Source organism: Pithys albifrons, chromosome 27, assembly GCF_047495875.1.
Source record: "Pithys albifrons albifrons isolate INPA30051 chromosome 27, PitAlb_v1, whole genome shotgun sequence".
In the NCBI taxonomy this organism is placed as follows: Eukaryota; Metazoa; Chordata; class Aves; order Passeriformes; family Thamnophilidae; genus Pithys; species Pithys albifrons.
Window position 1 is genome coordinate 1,786,628 of NC_092484.1, and position 20,602 is coordinate 1,807,229.

Sequence of the window (20,602 nt, forward strand, 5' to 3'; positions counted from 1 at the left end):
CTTCAGGACCTGGCCCTTCCTAATGAAAGCTTTCTGGGAAGGGACAAGACTCCTATAGGAGGCGGAAGGCCAGTGGCTGGTTTGGCCATTTTCAAGACATGTTGGAGAAAGCATTCCCAGGGTGGGTGGCAGCAGCTGTGCTGGGGCCAGGAACTGGCACAGAGTGACTCGCCCGGACTGTTTTTCCTCCTTGGCTTGGCCAGGCAGTGCGGTGGCGCCTTTCATCTCACGGGATGAGGGTTTATCTCGGGACTGGTGTGTCGTGGTTAATGGCTTATCCTCTGCCAGGGGTCAAGCCAGAAGCCTGGGCTGGGGAGGTGGGTGGCAAGAAGGTCCAGGCCAAACCTGCTTGTGTCCATTGGCTGGCCCAGCAAAACAAGGAAAGGCTTTGCTGTTAAGTCACCTTAGGAGACCTGGAAAAACATTCACCCTTACACTGCAGTTCTGCTGTAGTGGGGGTTCCTGGCTCCCCTGGTGCTCAGGGGTGATCTCATGTGTGAGCAGTGTTTGGGTGAGGTTTGAGTGGGCAAAGCAAACCCCCAGGTGGGTGTGTGGCAGCTGGCCCCTGCCTGGCAGAGGCCTGGAGCTGATGCTTGCCGCAGTCACCACACAGTTAACGTGGCTGTTCCCTTTCAGAGTCATTTGGAGCTGGTTGGGTCAGAAATGGAACGAGTTGGGTGGTTTTCACTGGGGCCATTGCTCTGTGTGACGTGACAGTGACCAGGCTCCTGTGCCTGGCCACAGCAGGCACGAGGGCAGTGCAGGGATGTGCCCTGGCCAAGAGGTCGAGATGTGGGTGCTATTCTTGGCCATGCTCCCCTCCAGGCAACGGTCTGGTCCTCACCACTGTCCACTGTCCCAGCTCCGTATTTCCTAGGAATGATGGTGTGCAGCTGGGCTGCAGGACCAGCACTGGCTGCAGCCAGTGGCAGCCCCAGGGCTTTGTCTGCCTGAGGATCCAGGCTGGCTCCTGCTTCTGCTCCTCCTGCTCCCTCCTTTGTGCTGCTGAACCACCATTGCTGTTTTCCTGTGTGGTGGGGGTTAATGAAGAGCTGGATGTGGCAGGGGACCAGCTGCACTACCGCTGGTGGCAGCAGGGATGACACTGGTGGCTGCAGCCATGACCCCAGGGAAGCCAATCCCTCCCATCCCAAGCCAAATCCATCATCAAAGCTCCCAGACCTGCTCCTGTTCATACCATGAATACAGCTTTAATTGCCAAGGGTGCTTGGACACAAACAACTTGCTGGTACATCCCAGCCCTGCAGAGATGCCATTAGCAGACCCTGGCCCTGCTCCAGGCATGACCTTGGCCCTGACACACAGTGGCTGCACTCCCTGGCTGTGCCATACCAGCTCTGCCCTACCAGAATGGTGGGAGAGCCAAGCCCCACAAAACAAAGTCCAGAGCATCTGCCTTCTGCATCCATCCTTCACCTCGCATTAAAGTAAAGCAATAAATAGCAAAAAATAGATATGTACATAAATAAAAGAACCCTTTCTTGGTTTTTTTCCCTACAGGACTGTCCAGAGCTGCCTGCAGCGCTCAGTTGACAAGCATGGGGAGGAAGTGTGTGGAGAGGTGCTGTCGGCGTGTCTTGCCCCCTCGCTGTGGCCTGCCCTTGCTGTTGAGAGAGAGGAACATCGGGCGGCCGCAGTGCCGCCAGCGCAGCGATGCGTAGGTGTTGTAGCCGTTCTCTTCGATGCGCTCCATGAACTTGCAGTTGGGGCTGAACTCCTTCTGGCAGGAGAGGGAAGGGGGTGAGGGGTGGCTGCACTCCGCTGGGGCCCCTTGGACCCTAAGAGTGGGGCGGGGCAGGGCAGACCCCAGGGGGCAGAGGGACTGTGTGGGTGCAGGCCCTGCTGGGGAGCAGGTCAGGGCATGGGAAACCAGGATATTGCTCCTGTGCACCAGTACCAGCAGGTCTGGGACCCCCTGTTGCAACTCTGCCCTGCACCTCTGACCCCAGTGCAGCCTCTCCCAGGAGGCAGTGTCCGACCTACCGACCCGTAGAGCCTCCCACGCTTGTTCATGGCCAGGTAGAATCCGGTGTGCACCGCCCGGATGGCCACGACCCCTACACGCACCGACCGGATCTCGACGATGCCTGTGGGACAGGGAAGCACTGCATGAGCCAGAGAGCAACAAGTGACCTCCCTGAAGGGTCCTGCCCCAAATGCTGGGTCTATGGCTACAGTGTCCCCCCAGAGGGATGGGGTTGATGATCCTTGCCCACAGCCGAAACAGCCAGAGGGACAGCAGGAACAAGGGCTGCAGCCCAAGCTGGGAGTGGGAGGGGAAACTTCTGATCTAGAGAGGGTTTGATCTTTACTCCTCTCCTCCCCAGGGCCCAGCTGCATCCAGGAGCTGGGCTGTGTGGGAGTGAAGCCAAGCACAACCTCCGCTTGCCCGGGTGCTGACCTCACTTGTGTCCTCCCCTTGTTGGCAGCTCTGCCCACAGCTCTGCCCACGCATCTGTGCCCAGTGGGCCTGCAGTGCCCTGGGGACACAACCCCCCTCCCGCAGCGCCTGCCCCCAGCACACGCAGAGCACTGAGGCTGGCATGGCCCTTAGAGGGGCAAAGTGTGTGCAGGGGTGGCAGTGACAGCACACACTGTGTTATGGTGGATGGAGGCACGTGGGCAGAGGGCTGGAGGGGTTAGGAATGGGGCCGGTATGGTGCCACCCATGGATGCTGATGCTGACTGCCCAGCTGGCACAAGCGAGGACATGCGGCCCTGTGCCCAGTACTTCAGGCTGGTGGATGCAGTGGTGCTGCAGGACACAGGGATGAGCCCGGGAGGCGGCTGCAGCTGGGCCATGAAACCGCAGCTGGGCTGGCGTGCGTGTGCCCCACTGCCGAGCTCCAGCATGGCCGCTAATGGGAAAGGCATGTGGTCAGACCAGCGGCTCTGGCATGGGAAACACCCAGAGCATCATCAGGGCCTTTGGATTCCTGCACTGCCTCGCACCCGCCAGCCCGAAGTACTGCTGCCTGCCCTGCCACGGTGGGAAGGGGAGAAGGAATCTCCAGTGAGAGCAATGTGGGCAGGGTGCCACAGCAGGATCTGCCCATGGGCACCACTGAAGGGGCTGCCATGGCTGGACAGGGCGGAAGGACACCCATAGGCTCTGGTTGGTGGTGGCACACACAGTGTGGAGGGCTGCAGCCTCTGGGTAGAGGCTTTCACCAGGCATCAACCTCCTGGCATTGCCAGCATTGCCTGGGCATTGCCTGCCTGCAGGAGGCTGGGAGTGGGCAGGGTAGATACAGCACCAGGGTTTGAGGGCTCCCAAGCATTCAGCTCCTCAGGGATTTTCAGCCCACCTGCATTGGTGCTGCTACCAGCCTTGGCACCCACTGGCATCTGCAGGGCCTGGCCCAGTGAAGCCATTGAAGAGCAGCAGTGGAGGGGAAGGGCTGAGCAAATGCCAGGGAATCTGTCCTGCTTGATCACCGTCTGGAGCTGCTGCTATTTATAAGAAAGGACTTGTGCTTGTCTAAAAATAATCCCCTGCTGCTGTTCCCAGCACCCCGACCGGCTCTGCCATGCTTTGCTTGCAGGTGCCTGCCCAGAGACAGCTCCCAGTGCCCCCAGTTCTCACACTCAGCCACAGAGGGGTCCAGAGGAGGCTTGGGGCAAATGCAGGGCTTGAGGTGGGGGTGTCCCGGGGAGATTCCCCTGCCACCCTGCAGCTGCCAGTGGGGCTGGTCCTGCAGCTTCCACGAGGGCTGTGGAGGGGAGTCTGCGCCCAGCCCAGGCGCACGCAGATAAGCAGAGTAAGCCCCGTGCAACAGCCCGGGGCTGCTCTGCCTGCCGGGCCCCATGGCCACACGGTCGAGGGAACGTGTTGGGGTGCTTTGTGCTGGCAACGTGCCTGGTCGGGACTCCTGACAGTCTCCGACACCTCAGGAGGGTTCCCTAGGCTGAGCTGGGCTGGCCTCCCTCTTCCTGTGGCTGCCAAGGTGACAGGAGACAGGGCTGCCCCCATCCGAGTGGGACATGGGCTCGAGTGCTGCGCTCCTGCCCCAAGCCCTGACACCCTGCCAGGGCACCCCGGGGATGCTCAGGCATCCCTCTTTGCCAGGCTGGTGCCCTTCTCCCTGTCATGAGGGCTGGGACCCCACACCCTGATGGGCTTGCAGCCCTGGCTCTTTGCTGAAGTCATACAGTGGGTGCCACGTCCTTGGGGACCCTGAGGAGTCTGCCCCTCTGTCTACTCGGGTGCCCCAAAACACTCCACAGGCAGCAGCTGCTTTGTGGTCCCGTCCAATAGGGCTGCTCCACTCTCCCACACCCGATGGATGCTCCATTCTGGAAAGAGCATCACCGCGAAGCTTCCTATTGTTCCTTCTCACAACCTTTATCCTCCTCAAGTGTCTTTGCTGGGAACGATCAGGTCCCCTCAGACCATGGGGAAGGCAGGGCAGGCGGGTGGCCCCGTACCTGCTCTGGCAGGATGAGATGGGACAAGGGACCAACCCCCCACCTCCCCGGCCAGCCCAACTGCTGGGAAAGCAACGCCGGGTACCCGGACAGTGCTCGCCGATGTCCGCGCCCCTCTCATGGCTCCCACGGGGCGGCGGCAGCCGAGCCTCGGGAAGGAGCTCACGGGGTGAGCGAGGGCGGCCGGAGCAGGAGCCGGAGCCGGTTGTGCTTGAGGAGTGGTGTGTCCCGCCCGGCGGCAACGGAGGGGACAGCGGGGACCCGCCGCTTCCGAGCCCCGGGAGGAGGAGGCGCTTTGGCTGATGTTTCCCTAGCGGGAGGAGCTGCGGGCGCTCTCCGGACTCGAGGGATCCTGTCGTTGTCCCGAGACACTCCCGTCCAACCCCCGCCTCGGCAGCGCCCGCCTCCGCCACAGCCCCGGCACCCCGCGGGATCGGACGGCAGCCGCGGGGGCGGCCCCAGGCCTTGGCTTTTCCCGGTCCCGTCCCCGTCCCCGTCCCCACTCACTGCCTGGCCGATCTCTCCAGCGCGTCCCCTCCACGCCGCCGCCGCCGTCGATGCACAGGAAGAAGCGGGTGGCTGAGAAGAGCCGCCGCCAGCGCACGTCGCCCTCCAGGTGCCCGTAGCTGCGGGGGGGCCGCCGGCCGGTCCCGGTGGCGTTGCCCGGCCCCGGCCCCGGCCCCGCCAGCACGGCGAGCGCCCCGGCGAGGCAGGCGGCGATGGCAGCGGGGCCCCCGCGCCTCATAGCAGCGGGCGGTGGGCGGTGGGCGGGCGACAAGCGATGGGCCATCGCCGCCGCGGCGACCGGCGACCGGCCCCGACGGCGCGGGCGGCCAGGGAGGGGCGGCACGGGGCGGGGTGGGCCATGGGCGGGGCTGGGGGCGGGGCCTTCCATTCATAAATCGGCGTCCCGACGGCCGACCCGGGTCACCGGCTATGGTCATTTGCCTGCTCTGGTGCGGTGCCCGGTCGGGGACCACACGCTCCGGTATCCACCGACCGTCAAGACGGGCGGGCAGGGAACAAGTGCCGCGGGCACAGTAGCGGGGGAGATGGGTACTCGAGGCTGTTGTGGCACTGGACCCGGGGGCGGCTGTGTCCGCCTGCGGCCCCGAACTCGGGTCGGGAGGGGCGCGGGGCTCCGTCAGACCCCCAAGCTCCACTGCCTCTCCGGGCTCCGCCGTGTCTTGACCCCCCTGCTCCCGGGCTTTGGGCCATGTCTCAGGCTCCGCCGTGTCCTTGTCCCGCCGTGTCCCGCCGTACGGTGTCCCGTGTCCCGGCGTGTCCCTGTCCCGTCGGTCCCTGTCCCGTCGGGTCCCGGGTTCCACCGTGTTCCCGACTCCACTGCCCCTCCGGGTTCCCCCATGTCCCGACTCTGCCGCGCACGAACTGCCCCACTGCCCCAGGCTCTTCCATGTCCCGACTCCGCCGTCCCCGGGCTCTGCCGCCGTGTCCCGCCGTGTCCCCGGTTCCGCTCCCGTCTCGCTCCGTTCCGCCCCGTCGGGGCCTCCACGGCCGCCAGGGGGCGCGCGGGGCGGTGAGCGCGGGAGGGGGGGGGGGGAGCCGGCTCGGCCGCACTGCACTGTGGGAGTTGTAGTTCGGCGCCCGCTCCCGGCGGGCAGCGCGGCGGCCCCGGCGCATGCGCGGTGGCGGGCGGCGGGCGCGTGCCGGGCATGGCGCTGCTGCGGCTGCGGGCGGCGCTGCGGGGCCCGGGCGGGCTGAGGGGGCCCGGTGAGTGCGGGGACGGGGCACGGCCCCTCGGCGGGCACGGGGCTGGGCCGCGGCGTCCTCAGGCCCTGAGCACCCCCGCGGCACGCAGCTGGGGGCCTGGGGTGGCGGGGTTCCTGCCCTGTCCCAAGTTCTCCTCTCTGGGACACAGGGGCTGGGAGGGTCTTTTTGTTGTGGTGTTTTTGAGCCGTGAGCCCCCCAGGGGTAGGGAAGGGGCTGTGGGGGTGCTGGGGAGTTGGTACTTCGCAGAGGGCAGGAACGGGGGGTTCTGGGTGCTGTCCCGGCTGTGGGGTAGCGGGTGCTTGCACTGGGCGTGCTGAGGCCCTGCCACGCCGTTCACAGCCCTGAGGTCGCGTTCCATCCCTCCCCTGTCCCTCCCCTGTCCCTCCTGCCCCACCCTGGCCCTCCGGGAGCTGAGAAAAGCCTCTCGCTCATCCTGTCCCCTCTGCCCAGCTGGAGCCTGACCGTGGCGCAGGGCTCGGGACGGCAGAGTGTGCTCTGAGGGTGAAACCTCCTCTGATCCCTTCCACCTCCGTGTTTTTCCGTGGCAGGGATTCCGTGGAGTGTCCTCAGGAGCTACTCGTCTGCCAGTGCCAAGGAGGTGAGCACAAATGGCACCTGTGAGAGGACAGAGCTGCTGAAAGGTGAGTACTGGGGTAGCTGCAGGGAGCAGGCAGCAATCACACCGGCCTGAGCTCTGCTGCTTTTGCCCTGGCAGTGACACATCTGGGTTCCTGGGATGCTGGGGTGGATTCCTGGGGTGCTGGGATATGGGTTTGCAGGACACTGGAGTGGGTTTCTGGGATGCTGGGGTGGGCCCCAACCTGCAGGTGGATCCCTGTGCTCAGAATCTGTGTCTGGGAGTGGGGCTGGCCAAGGAGGGATGAAGTCCTTGTGTGGATCCTCTTTCCTTTATATGTTCCTGGCACTCCCAGAGTGAGGCCCAGGGCAGCACAGAACCTTCTGCCATGCCTTGCCTCCCATCACCTCTCTGTGTTTCCCTCCAGTTCTCAAAGCTCGAGCAAAGCAGCTCCAAGGCAGTAACATCCCAGAGGTGACAGTCAACAAAGTGGAGGCGGCCCCACTGGAAAATGACAAGTCCCAGGACCCTCTGCAGAAGGCTTTGGCCCCCCACCCCATGGAGGAGCAGCCAGTTCCCAGGGCAGTGGGGGGCAGCCCAGCCCGGCCCAGCAGCTGGGCCAGGAAGTTGCAGAAGGAGACGTACATCCAGCAGTTGAAGTTGGAGCGGAAATTATCCATGGCTGCCTCCCAGCTGGATCTGGGGGACCAGGCCAAGGCAGAGGCCAAGCCAAAGACCAAGGCAGAGTCCAAGCCAAAGGCCAAGGCAGAGGCCAAGCCAAAGACCAAGGCAGAGGCCAAGCCAAAAGCCAAGGCAGAGGCCAAGCCAAAGGCCAAGGCAGAGGCCAAGCCAAAAGCCAAGGCAGAGGCCAAGCCAAAAGCCAAGGCAGAGGCCAAGCCAAAAGCCAAGGCAGAGGCCAAGCCAAAGACCCAGGCAAAGGCCACAGCCAAACCCAAAGCAAAACCCATGAAGAGCCCAAAGACTCCAAAAGCTTCAAAGGCAAAAGCAGCCACTGCCTGGAGCCAGAGCTGTGCCAGCCCCCACAGTGTCTACACTCACAGCAAGCCCACAGTAGAGTTAGGGGAGGAGGGTGTGAAGCTGAAGAGGCCTCACGGGAGGCTGAAGGACAAGGACAGCAGCCAGCACAAGGTCCTGCAGGAGACCATCCATTCCAGCCTGGAGTGTTTCTTGTTCCTGCAGCAGCCAGAGCAGGCCGAGCGGTTCCTCCTGCTGTGCCACAGCGATCCAAGGAAGCGGAAGCTGCTGGATGTCAGTGCCTACAACATTGTAATGCGCAGCTGGGCCAGGAAGGTACCGAGCCATTGGTGCTCTGGGTGGGAGAAGGGCTGGCTCAGGAGGAAGCCCCTCGAGCTGGTCGTAGGTTTACTTGTGGTTGTCACACCTGCTATAAGCAAATGCTCAAGGAGCACTTGGCTTCTGCCAAGAGAAGCAGACCTGGCATGATATCCCTGTGAGGTGGCTTTGAGGGGAAGAAGGGAAAGGGACAGCATAGAGATGACTAAATCTGAACAGGAGCAGAGGGGCGCCAAGCTGTGATTTTGGGGCTGTTGGTGTTGGTGTCCACAGCCCCCTTCCTTTCTCATCTGCAGGGCTGCTTGCAGCACATCGATAGGCTGTTTTCCATGCTGGAATCTGCCGGCTTCCGGCCCACCCTGGACTCCTACACAGCAGCACTGGAGTGCATGGGCCGGGACCAGTCATCCCCTGAAGCCATCTGGAGGTAACACCTGCCTCAGGTGCTGCTGAGCCCCAGAGTGGCAGCTTCACAGTTGTGCTGGGAAAACCGAGAGACGCGCTGGGCTGGAGCCAGGAAGAGCTGCCCCTTCTGCATACACACCTAGATGGTCTGACTGGCTTCTCATGGCCAGATTTTGGAGTGGGCAGAGCTCTGGCTGCACCCTCCCTGACACCCCCAGCTGCTGGGGAGTTTGTCTGAGATCGTGCAGGTTGAGAACAGCCACTTCTCCCCACTGAGCTTGGCTGGGAGAGCCCATCTCCAATCAGTGACTCCTTGGTTCCACACCCATCCTGGGCATCTTGATCCCACTGGCCCCTCTGTTGCTGCCTGGTGGGAATGGCTCAGCTTCTCTGTTTCTTTCTGCAGCATTTCCATGCAGTTTGCCCTTCTTGGCAGATTCAGATAGATAGCTAGTTCCCACAGGGCTCTCCAGAGGAGCATGCCCAGGAGATTCAGGTGGATCTCATGGAGCATAGTGGGTAGGAAAGTGTCAGTGCCAAAGCAGGGAGCTGAAGGAGCCCTGTGAGATCCCCTTAGGCTGGGTCTAGAAGCAGTGCCTGGGGGTGGTGGCACAGCCAGCTCCTCACCAGGGTACAGAGAGAGCTTTTGATCCACTAGTGCTGCACAAACACCTTGGGGACATATCACTGGCCTCTGTGTCCTTTGGCTGGCTGACAAGTTCTGGATGCCTCCAAGTGAATGTTTTCTGTCAGCTGATTTTGAGGGGGCTGTCAGTGAATGTCCTGCCCAGTGTGGGAGATGTGTCAGTGCAGCACATGCCTGTGGGGCTTCCTGTGGGCAGCATGGTCCTGCAGTGGCCAGACCTTGGCCTCCCTGCCCAGACAGGATGGTGAGGGACAGGGCTCCACAGCAGTGCAGGCTGAGGGATGGACACCTGATCCCTGTAACCTGAAGCAGATGACCTTGTGGGACAGGCTGGGCTGAGGCAAATCCCACTGCAGCAGCTCCTGCACAACACACTCAGGCCCCTGGGGAAGATCGAGCCTGTCCTGTCTGCCCCTCCTCAGGTACCTGCAGCGCCTGACGAGCGATGGTTTCCATGTGGATGAGCTCTTCCAAAAGTGCCTGTTTGAGGAAGATGAAAAGGAGAAGGTGCTGAGCGCCATCAAGACTGTTCTACCCAACTACCTGCCGCCCCCTCCACCCAAGCCCCAGACCTGCAAGTCTTCTCTGCTCCAAGACTTCTACTCCAAAGTAAGCCACAGAGCTCAGGGAGGTGTTGGAGCTGTCCAGGTGGTGTGCATAGGTGTCATCAGGTTCAGCCCAGGACTCTGTAAGGCAAGAACGTTTTAGCATGACCTCTGCTCAACAGCCCACACAAATCATCAAATAAATGATGTTACCAACAGCCTTACAGAGGAACAGTGAGGTCAAGGGCTGGCAGGGGGTTAGGAGGGGACCTCCATGTGCTGGAGGGGCTGCTTGAGGAGATGCTTGGTTATGACACAAGAGCAAAGCAGTCTGTAGGGTTGGCCAGCCAGAGACCTCTGACGTCTGGACCCAGAGGTCCCAGCAAGATGCTTTCAGCCTGAATTTGTTCCACAAGCATCTTGCAGTTACACTTGGAGGATGAGCATAACTTGTCTTCCTCCTGCTTTTACCACTTAGTACCTTGGATTTGTTTCAGGAGAAGGTGGTGTCATACCCCAAGCTGGATTTCACTGTGGAGGAGTTGAAGGAGCGTTTCCAGCAGCAGCTGGAGATGGAGCTGAACAACACCATAACTATTGAATCAGTGGAGGCAGCCAAGCCCCTGACCCCGCAGGCTGTGAAAGCGGTAAAGCTCAGGGAGTTTAGGGGCAGGGGAGGACCTGTGGGAGGACGTGGGGGTTCATGGGCTGAAGAGGAGGGCACCTGACCAGCTCTCTCACTTGTTTTTTCATGCAGCGTGAGCTGCTGACCATGCTCCGCTCCCAGTGGCACAACAACATCCTGCAGGCCCTGCAGAAGTCCAAGCACAGCATGGCCGTGGCCAAGGCCAGGGCCAGGACACTGTCGTCCTACAACATCCTCTACCCCTACCTGTGCCTGCTGCCAGATGAGGAGTACGTGGGCATCATGCTGCAGGTAGGAAACTGTCCTGCCCTCACAGGAGCAGGGCCAGACTTTTGGCCATGAGGCTGTCACAGAGCACTTAAAGTCCAGAAAAATTGGGACTTCCTGAGGGTTTTCCCAGGTTATTATGTGCAGGCTGTCTGCTCCTTATGCAGAGCAGCCAGAGAGGCCCCTGCTCTGCCCTGGACACGTTGCATTCCTCACCATCCTCTCAGCATTGTGGGAATCAGCATCTTCCTGTGCTCCCCTCAACAGCAGCTTTAAATCCTGCTCTGCCTCTCTGCTCTCTCTCTTCCTCTTTCCTAAGACCCTCTTTGCCTTCCCCTTTCCCAGGTGCTCAACACACTGTCTCCACAAGGAGAGTCCCTGGCTGTCCTGGCCAGGGAGCTGAGCTCTAGGGTCTACACCAGGTACATCACCCAGAGGAAGCTGCAGAGCCAGCAGCTGGAGAAGGTGCAGGCTGTCTATGAGAACTACATCCATCTACTGGCAAAGGACAGCCAGGTAGGAGCCCTTGGAGCCAGGTGTCCTGTGCAGGAGAGCTCTGGGCTTGAGCAGGGTGCACTTTGCACAGCAGGAGGACACAGGAGGAGAGAAAGGGGCCAAGGGCACCTCAAGGGCCAGGTGAGCAGGTCATTGCCAGAGCTGAGTGCGTGGGGTGTGGTGGGGGCAGACAGGTCTGCAATCTGGGAGAGAGTGACAGGATGTCATGGGTCTGAGGTATCAGCACAGGGGTGTGGTGAGAGGGGAAGGGCCTTTCAGCACTGCTGTTCCAGTTCTTGTTGTTGAGCTTGCCCCAGGCTCCCCAGCTGTCCTTCCCAAAATACCTCTGTCAGGGAGGACCTCACAGGGACACAGAGACAGGAGGATCCTTCTCAGAGCCATGTCTTGGGTAGAGAGATCCCATCCAGCAAACCCTCTTAGAGCAGCATGGCTGGCCCCTCCAGCTGACCCCATTTTCTTATTCGACTTGCCAGCCTGACCAGTACTTGCCACGGGAATACTGGGAAAAGCTGGTGGAAGAAGCAGGCTTTGGGTCTTCCCTGAACTTGAAGGACTGCAGCTGGCCATTCGTGATCCTCATGCGCCTGGGCATGCACATGCTGGAACTCCTGGTGAAGGCCACCAAGTTGCCCAAGAACCTCCTCAATCCTCGTCTGGAGTCCAAGCATATCCCTGTCCTCTACCACATCTACTCCTTCCAGCACACTTGGCAGGTGAGCCGCACTGTGGGGGCTCTGGGGCTGTGCAGATCACCCCTTCCTCAAAACCAGACCTCTGCACAGCCCTTTTCCCTCTGTGCTGTCATTCCTGCTCAGGGATGCTTTGAGAAGCTCCTAGTTCTGTGCAGACACTGTCCTTACTTGGTATGATCCTTACAGACCGGCTGACTGACCACAGGCTCTTCCAGACTCTGCTGCTGACCTTCCCTTCTCTGATTCTCCTCTGCAGGTTGGACTGATAAAGCCCCATCCCATCTTCTCCCAGATTTTGACGGATGCTGCAGAGACCACGCTGACCTTCAGCTCCTCTGCCATGCCTATGCTGTGCCCCCCAGTGCCCTGGACCTCCCCCCATTTCGGTGCCTTTATCATGAATGACACCAAGCTGATGCGCTTCCTGGATGGGGCCGTCCAGCACCAGCAGCTCCTGGAGCAGTGTCCACCTGTGAATCTCCATCCCGTGCTGGATGCCTTGACTCTACTGGGCAACTGTGCCTGGAAGATCAACCAGCCGGTGCTGGACATCATCATCTCCATCTTCAATGACAAAGGCAATGAGGAGCTGGACATCCCACCTCCCCTCTCTGAGGCCCCCAGGCCTCCCACCGCTCCTGGACATCCCTCGACCTGGAGCAAGTCCCTCAGGCGTGAGGTGTTGCTGTGCAAGAAGAAGGCTGCAGAGATGCACAGCCTGCGCATGGATGCACTCTACAAGCTCTCCATCGCCAACTATGTCAGGGACAAGGTGTTCTGGTTCCCTCACAACATGGATTTCCGTGGCAGGACTTACCCATGCCCACCATATTTCAACCACCTGGGGAACGATGTCACCCGGGCCATCCTGCTGTTTGCAGAGGGGAGGCCGCTGGGCCCCAGGGGCCTCGACTGGCTGAAGATCCACCTCATCAACCTGACAGGGCTGAAGAAGAGCAGCTCCTTGCAGGAGCGGCTGGACTACGCCAACGAAATCATGGAGGAGATCCTGGACTCAGCTGACCACCCACTCACGGTACATGGGAGCTTCTAGAAAGTGAAATAAAATGGAAATGAGATCAGTTTTGAAACAAAAAGATTTTGAAAGATACACTTTTAGAGGAGAAAAAGGGAAACAAAGAAATGCAGAGATTCTTAAATAACACCTTTTTCTTTGAAAACACAGTGAAATATTAGGGAAGTGGGGGCATGATGGGAGGAGGTGCTGTGCCCAGTGTGTCTCAGGAGTGCAGGGATTTCTGCCTGTGCTTTAGGCTGCCACAGGAGCACTGCCTGCTCCTACAAGCCTGTGCTTTCCTGTTCTCAGGGCAGGAAGTGGTGGATGAACACTGATGAGCCCTGGCAAGCCTTGGCATGCTGTATGGAAATCGTCAAAGCCTCAAGGTCCCCAGATCCGGCAGCCTACATCTCTCACTTCCCAGTTCACCAGGTAGGAGCCCAGCAGATCCACATGGCCCATGTGAGGCTCAGCAGGGCAGGAGAAAAGGCTGAGTGGGAAGGACCATACAGGTCTCCAGCATTCACTGTACCAGGTGGCTAGGTTTTCTTGGGAATGGTAATGCAGTGTCAGGCATCTTGGCATGAGAACTCCAGTGATTGTGGCTGCCTGCAGCCATCCGTGAGCTAATACAGCTGAGAACTGTTTTGCTTCCCTTGGCTCAAGCAGAGCCTGGCTGGGAGATTGCTGGCAGCTGCTGCAGGGTGAGAGCCAGGCCAGTCTCACCTTCTCCAGCCACAGCATCAGGACTGGAAATCAGCCCAGCATGGCAACACCTGCATGTCTGGAGTGTTCAGAGCTGTGCTGAGGCTTCAGGGGCTTTTGCTCCACTCCTGTTCCAAGGCTGAAGCCAAAGAGCTCTGTGGGAGCCAAGATGGGAGGTCTGGAACTCTTGAGTAAAGGGCCTAGAGATAGAGCTGGTTGTCCCCCACATTCAGTGTCCTGACTGTCACCATGTGCCCTGTCCTTGTTCTGGGCCAGTGCAGTTGCTCAGGTGCTGCTCAGCTCCCTGAAGGCACCTGTCCTTCCCATCTGCATGGGGACCATGACTGATTGTGGTCCTGATGAGGGAGGACTGCTCCTTTCCCTCATGGGGAGGAGATCAGGTGGCTATAACTGAGTGGGGGGAGCAGCGATTGTTCTGCCAGTAGCAGTGGTCTGGAATATGCATGAGACAGTCAGGACTGATATTTTGATGACAACAAAAGATCAGGAGAGCAGCTGGGGGAGTGTGGAGGGTGCAGCTAATGAAATTCCAGCAAGGACTTCTTCTGGAGGGCACCGGAGTCTCGTTCTGCCTGAGTCATCAGCTCTCATTTAACGGAGCCATCAGGATGTGTCGCACTGCAGGGAGTGGGGAAGGGGGTGCAGGGAGAAGGGGGTCCTGCCTGAGGGGTGGTCATGGGGCAGGCGCAGCTGCCTGTGACCAGGGGGAGCCCGAGCCCAGCAGGGCAGGAATGGCAGCACACCTGTAAGAAATGTTGCTGCCAGTGTGGTCTGGGGAGCAACCAGGACCTTCCTGCACAGTTGTTCAGGTCCTGCCTGTCTCACCGAAGCTGCTCTTGGTTCCAGGGTGCTGCAAGAGCAGCTGCTGGGGTAGGTGCTGGCTGTGCATCTGACTGCAGTTTTGGGAGGTCTGGGTGGGAACTGGTTTCTGTCAGAGGAATGTTTTCATCCACCATGGAGCAGAGGCAGTAAAGCTGGCTGGAGCTGTGGAGCCAGCTGGGGCTTCTTGAGGGATCTTTGGCTTGGGCTGCCTCTGTTCCCACTGCTGAGGCTGTTTTGGCTGCTGGCTCTTGGGGCTGCTTTTAGCATCCGAGACATATTTGGTGTTTTCCAAACTTTTTGGTTTTCAGTGTTTCCACAGATCTCTGATGTCTCTAGAAATGCACAGAGAGGACAGTGTGATGTGAGGTTTCTAGTTTTAAACCTCACAGCCTGCAGTAGTTAGGGATGGATCCAGGCAGGAAAACTGGCCAGAAGGAAAATGGAAACTAGTGTGACCCTGGCCACTGCTGGGAGATCAGCTGAAAACCTGTCTGAAGAGGGGAGAAATAATGACCACCTGAGCCCAGGGTACCTGTGTATGAAGTGACAGCGAATGAGCAGTACTCTGTCTAAAGAGCTAACTCCTTGTTTCCCCCCTGCTCTTCCCACACACAGGATGGCTCCTGCAATGGGCTGCAGCACTATGCAGCGCTTGGCCGGGACCTCATCGGTGCCATCTCTGTCAACCTGGTGCCCTGCAGTGTCCCCCAGGATGTCTACAGTGCGGTGGCCCAGCAGGTGAGTCACAGCAGGGGTGTGGGGAGGGTCCTTTTGGACCTGCCTCCTCCACTTGGTGCACTCTCAGGGAGGGTCACTCCCATGGAGAAGGGTAGCAATAAGACCAGTGCATGGAGAGCTGGAGGGGTGTGAGCTGGTCAGCGGCAGGGAGTCTCCATCCCTGAGTGGGGTCTGGCTGGAGATCTGTCCTCATAGAGGTGGCTGTGAGAAAATCCTGGGATTTCTGATGTCCTCACTTCTCCTGAATGAGGCCTGAGAGAAGCAGGTCAGAGAGGTGGAAGAGAACAGAGTGTGTTCCTTACCCTTGGTCACAGCTGTCTGGCCCATGGGTTATGAGATTTTCTTCCTTTGGGCTGAGTAGGAGGGATGGGGGAAAGATTCAGCCCTTGGCACTGCTACAAAGTCTTCGGTGTCCTTGGCAAGAGAGGTTGTGAAATGTGCCTTTGAAAGAGTGCTGAGACCTACCAGGCTCACTCAGCTGGTGTTGGACCTGCCTGGGTCTCTGGGTTTGCTCAGGGCAGCACTGCACCAGAGAGCAGGAGTAGCTCACAGGAGCACAGGGCTTTCTCAGTTACCACTGGGGAGCGGAGGCAGGAGAACCCAAGTTCTGAGCCACAGTTCTGTCCTTGTCTCAGCTGGCAACACCACACAGTGCTGAGGCAGCAAGGAAGGCTCTGCAGACACAGTTATCTGTGCTTGATACCTTCAGCAGGTGATTTCTGTTATCCAGAGTGGTGAAAACAAGCTGCAGGGGTTCTGATGGCAGCTCGTGCCAGGCAGTGCACAGCTGGGAGGGTCTCATGGCCTCCAGCCACAGACTGGGGCTCAGGCCAGCATGGCTTACAGTGGGCCTGACCTCTGGGGCATTCGCCTCTTCAGGTGGAGGAGTTTCGGAAGAAGGATGCTGAGCGGGGCGTGAAGATTGCTCAGGTGCTGCAAGGCTTCATCAGCCGCAAGGTGGTGAAGCAGACGGTGATGACGGTGGTGTACGGAGTCACGCGCTACGGCGGCCGCCTGCAGATAGAGAAGCGTCTCAAGGAGATCGACGACTTCCCTGAGGTAACGTGCCTTGTGTGTCCTTCTTCCCTGTGTCCTGTCACTTCCCTCTATGTCTTCTGCTGCCCCTTTGCCTGACACATGGCTCTGCCTCTGGTCTGTGCAGGATTACTTGTGGGAAGCGTCTCAGTACCTGGTGAAGCAGGTGTTCAACAGCATCAAGGAAATGTTCTCAGCAACTCGAGATATCCAGGTAAAAAGCCTCTTGCCTTTTATCTTTCTCCACTTTTTCTTCTTCCCTAGTCTACTTATATGCAGATCAGAAGATGCTCTGTGGGGAGAGGTGGTTCTTCTGTGTCCTGGCCCAGAGAGGATCTTCCTTCCCCAGCCCAGAGCTGTGGGATTGTTCCAAACTCCCCAGTAAACGCTGGACTGTCCCAGTCTGTGGTGGGAGTTGGGGTGGCCTGTGCTGGGAGGGGATGGAGTCTTCCAGCTCCACACTAATTCCAGCTGCTTCCTCCCTTCTCCTGAAGAACTGGCTGACAGAAAGTGCCAAGCTCATCTCCCAATCAGGGCGAACAGTGGAGTGGGTCACACCGCTGGGGCTCCCCATCGTGCAGCCCTACTATCGTTCCAGGTCCACTGTGGTGAGTGTCTGGTGTGAGGATTCATCCACCCTTCCTTGTGCCATGGTGGTAGCAGGGAAAGGACAGCCAGGCTGGAGCCTGGCAGGTTGGCATCATGGGTGGGTGAGCCTGCAGAGCAGGTAGGATCCCTGTGTGCAGGCACATCCTCCAGCCTCATCACTCCCTGCAGAGCCTGGAGAGTGTGGGTGGGCTGGTGAGGAAGCTCTTCTGCTCTGTCCCACTCAGGCAGCTGGGGCACGGGCCGTTCTGCACTCCGAGGAGCCTCCTTGGGGCTCGCGTGACTCAGTCTCGCTGCTGTCACCTCCCACGCGCTGCTGCGCTGACTCACGTCCCCCCAGCCCGTCTCGTCCCTGCACCACTTACCTCCAGCAGCCCCTCAGGCTGATTCACCCTGCGAGGGCTGTCACGGGGAAGGGGTGCAGGATGCCTGCCAGCATCCTCCCTCGGGAGGGAAGCTGGGTGAGGTGTCACTGGGGAGTGGCCACTGGGACACCTTGAAAAGTCCCCTCTCCAGAAGAGTGAGCCCCCCGTGTTGCCAGGCAGTGCATGGTAACAGCTGGTGTCCTCTCTCTCCCCACAGCTGAATTGTGGCATGCAGCACTTGAGTGTGAGAACCTCTGACAGCAGCCAGTAAGTACAAAATTATGGCCTACACTGCACCCCTGCTTAACCCCAGCCTGTGCTCTGGGGACAAGGCCTTCCCATCAGGGAAGCTGTCAAGGAGTGCCAGAGCTCGTGTTATCCCCCAGAGCTGCAGAGAGCTGGACCGACGAGCAGGGCCCTGAGGCACTCCAGGGCAGTCCCCTTGCCCCTGGGCTGGGGGTGGCACTGCCTCTGCAGGCACTCTCATCTTTGGCCCTGAAGTGCTCCAGCTCCTCTGTGTCCCGCTCTGTGCTGCAGGAAGCCTGATACTGTGAAGCAGAAGAATGCCTTCCCCCCCAACTTCATCCACTCCCTGGATTCCACACACATGATGCTCACGGCTCTGCACTGCCTCAGGTAGGGAGAGGGCAGCTGGGCTCTCACCTGGCTCTTCCCTTGCTGGAGACTCTCTTGGGAGAGTGTCACTGGGCAAGGTATGATGTGGGACCAAGGATTCCCTGGTGGGTGGGTGTTTGGGGCTCCTGGCAGAAGAGGGGTGAGAGGAGACAGCAGGACAGGGACAAGGAGGTCCTGCAATTGGCCATCTCTTTCTGAAGACTTGCAGGTGCCATGCAGGGAATCCCCCTCCTTATGTGGTCTATGCTTCTGTCACTGCCACAGGGTCCACATGGGGTAGGGGTCATCACACAGAGGGGCTCTCAGCATGACTTCATGGTGCCTTTGCCCTCTCCCAGGCAGGGTCTGACCTTCGTCTCAGTCCACGATTGCTACTGGACTCACGCGCTCACTGTGGACACCATGAACCGGGTAAAATTGTCCTCAAGTCCCTTGAGCAAGATCTGGCTGATCTGTGCTCTGGGCCCATGCCAGGCCTCGCCTCCCCTGGGCTTTGCTCCATAGGCTGATTGATTCACCCTAGTGAGGTGAACCTGGGGTACTTGCTGGCAGTCACAGCTGATTTGTTGGTGCCCCATCCCCTCTCAGCCTGCAGGGAGTGTCTGTGGGAGAATGTGTGTAAATGGGCCCTAAACACAGCCATGGCAGAGCAGGTGCCCCTGCCCTGCCCTGGGACCTTCCCTCTGCAGTGCTGCAAGAGCTGTTGTGCCAATGGCGGTCGGCCTCTGCTTCCCACCTTCCCAGGCTGATTCCCTTCACCCTTGTCCAGTAGCACCCCCTTGCCACTCCTGCTGCTTCCCCTGCCCCTCACCTCTAGCCTGGCACTTGGGGGAAGGAGGAAAACACCTGCTAACCTTCACCTCACCCTGTCTCCCTGGGTCAGATCTGTCGGCAGCAGTTTGTGGCTCTGCACAGTGAGAAGATCCTGCAGGATCTGTCTGAGTTCATGCTGGAGAAATACTGCAGGTATTCCTGGCCTTTTGGTTTCCCTCACCATATTCCTTCCTGTCTGCACCCAGTCCCTCTCCCAGAGGTCATATCCACATTGCTGGCAGGTTGAATCACCTGCTTTGGGTGGAACCTGCTCTTTCTTGCCTGACACCCAAATATCCTTTGACCTCAGTGTGAAAAATAAGGGCTCTGCACCCTCTTGCTGCAGAACTGAGGGGAGGATTTGGCAGCCTTAATGCCTGCCCTCCTGGTCTCCTGCTCCCTCTTGGGGGGTGCATGGTCTGTTTCGGAAGAGCTGAATCCTGTTGTCAGGGGCTGCACTGGGGAGTAGAGGAGGTTGTGCCTTCTCCCAGAGCTCCTGTATTCATTTGCTTCCTTCTAGTTCATCCAGCCCCAACACAGTGACCATAGCCACTTGGCAGAAGAAACTGATGGAGCAGCTCTCAAATGTCCCCAGGACAGGTAGGAACACAGGACAGGGACTGCAGAGCTCAGGAGTGGTTTGGAGACAAGGGAAATGAGATGGAGTGGCCCCAAAAAGCCAGAGCTGTCCCCTAGGATTGAGTTTTCCCTACTGTGCTGGACTGCTGAGGTTGTACACATTCCCCTGTAGCATCCCTGTGAGCATCCCAGCCCTCCCTGCCACTGAGCCCCCGGGATTTCCCTCAGGCTGACCCAGCTCATCCTATCCTGGTCTTGTTCTGCTCCCATCTGTTTCAAACCATGAGCATTTGCTGGGAGATGGGAGTGAGGGACTCAGCATGGTAATTGACAAGATCTAGATGATATACATGCAATGGGATTAAGGCAATTAGTTTAACTCCTTGTAATCTCTCAGCCCTGTGTCTGCCAGGCCATCTGGCTCTGCCTGACCTCTGTGTGGAGCACCCCAGGGCTCCAGGGGCAGGGACTGCTCATACCCTGAGACTGCTTTTCTCCCCCTTGCCCATCCTCGCCCCGCTCTCTTCTGACCTCTCCTCTCCCTCGCTCCTCCCAGGTGAATTCAACCTGAATCAGGTGATGGATTCCACCTATTTCTTCAGCTGAGCCATGGCTGCCTGCGGAGCCCAGGGCTACCTCTGGACCTCCAGCTGCAGTGGACACCAGCCTGTGAAGCTCCTCTATCCCCCATCTCATGGGGAAGGGAATGCAGCTGCCAGGCAAGTGAGAGACCTGTCCCACACCGAGTTACTGAGGCAAACTGGACTCTGCAGGAGCAGCCACAAGGGGCCACTGGGGGATAGGCTCTGCACTGTGCCCTCACTGCCTGTGTCCCAACGCAAGGACAGGGCACCCAGCCCTGGGGTGGGGCAAAGGGGTGACTAGACAGGGCTGACTCCTCTTAACCGTCACTGTGAGTCCCAGCCCTCTCTGGGCTGTTGCCTGTCCTGTTGTGCTGTCCCCTCTGTCTGCCAGCAGAGCTTGGACCTGGGCACAGCAGGAACCCCTTTCAGCTGCAGGGCAGGTGCTGCTCTGTGCCCTGCTCTAGCTCTGCACACTGTCCCCTCTCCATAGCACAGCCTCTGTGACTCCTGACTTCCATTTCCAGGGCTGGGTTTTGCTGCTGCTTACTGGGGCTCAGGCAGGGAAAACCACTAATTTGGGGGTCAACGTGTACAATACTGTAAATAAAATGTTTTTTGAAATACGAGATGGGACCTGTGTGCTTCTTGGCATCTTTGCCTGAAGCCTGCGGGGGGCCTGGGGTGCCCCAGGGGTGTGAGGAGGTGAGGCTGCTGCTTCCCCAGCCTGGTCCTGTTCTGCTGCCTGGTTGGGCTTCAGTTGCTCACAGCAGTGTCACTTTTGTAGCAGAAACACAGAACTGTGACGATGTAGCTGCAGTGGGAATGGGGCTCTCAACGGGGTCCAACTGCAGCTTTTCCACCCAGGAGCCTCCTGTCTCCCCATATTGGCCTC

At 59.3% G+C, this 20,602-nt stretch overlaps 2 protein-coding genes across 5 annotated transcripts; one reads left to right on the forward strand and one right to left on the reverse strand.

Annotated features, from left to right (window-relative positions):
- Nucleotides 1–1,429: 1,429 nt before the first annotated feature.
- Nucleotides 1,430–5,273, reverse strand: FGF22 (fibroblast growth factor 22). Of its 4 annotated transcripts, none has more exons than XM_071577889.1 (3): nt 4,957–5,273; nt 2,009–2,108; nt 1,430–1,738 (listed from the first exon to the last, which is right to left on the reverse strand). In XM_071577889.1, the coding sequence occupies exons 1-3, from the start codon at nt 5,237–5,239 to the stop codon at nt 1,516–1,518; spliced, it is 606 nt and encodes a 201-aa protein (XP_071433990.1). In that variant the 5' UTR covers nt 5,240–5,273; the 3' UTR covers nt 1,430–1,515. The 4 variants fall into 4 exon arrangements, with proteins under 4 accessions (XP_071433990.1, XP_071433989.1, XP_071433992.1 ...); XM_071577888.1 differs by having other exon boundaries at nt 1,430–1,741; XM_071577891.1 differs by having other exon boundaries at nt 1,466–1,738; nt 2,005–2,108.
- An 804-nt stretch (nt 5,274–6,077) lies between these two features.
- On the forward strand, nt 6,078–20,305 carry POLRMT (RNA polymerase mitochondrial). The gene is made up of 21 exons (XM_071577885.1): nt 6,078–6,180; nt 6,729–6,821; nt 7,185–8,068; nt 8,368–8,498; nt 9,545–9,731; nt 10,165–10,314; nt 10,425–10,604; nt 10,926–11,096; nt 11,570–11,809; nt 12,045–12,824; nt 13,116–13,238; nt 14,970–15,092; nt 15,972–16,151; nt 16,255–16,341; nt 16,622–16,735; nt 17,316–17,365; nt 17,636–17,734; nt 18,073–18,145; nt 18,618–18,700; nt 19,068–19,147; nt 19,683–20,305. Exons 1-21 carry the CDS (start codon nt 6,123–6,125, stop codon nt 19,730–19,732), a joined length of 3,936 nt encoding a protein of 1,311 aa, XP_071433986.1. The 5' UTR covers nt 6,078–6,122; the 3' UTR covers nt 19,733–20,305.
- The last annotated feature ends 297 nt before the right edge of the window (nt 20,306–20,602 follow it).

Bases quoted from the DNA above. Each gene is read 5' to 3' on its own strand.
- POLRMT (XM_071577885.1), top strand. From the start codon at position 6,123: ATGGCGCTGCTGCGGCTGCGGGCGGCGCTGCGGGGCCCGGGCGGGCTG. The intron at 15,093-15,971 runs GTGAGTCACAGC...TCGCCTCTTCAG, and splicing joins ACAGTGCGGTGGCCCAGCAG to GTGGAGGAGTTTCGGAAGAA. The intron at 18,146-18,617 runs GTAAAATTGTCC...TCCCTGGGTCAG, and splicing joins CTGTGGACACCATGAACCGG to ATCTGTCGGCAGCAGTTTGT.
- FGF22 (XM_071577888.1), bottom strand. From the start codon at position 5,239: ATGGCCCATCGCTTGTCGCCCGCCCACCGCCCACCGCCCGCTGCTATG. The intron at 2,109-4,956 runs GTGAGTGGGGAC...CCTGTCCCACAG, and splicing joins CTGGAGAGATCGGCCAGGCA to GCATCGTCGAGATCCGGTCG. The intron at 1,742-2,008 runs GTCGGTAGGTCG...CTCTCCTGCCAG, and splicing joins AAGCGTGGGAGGCTCTACGG to AAGGAGTTCAGCCCCAACTG.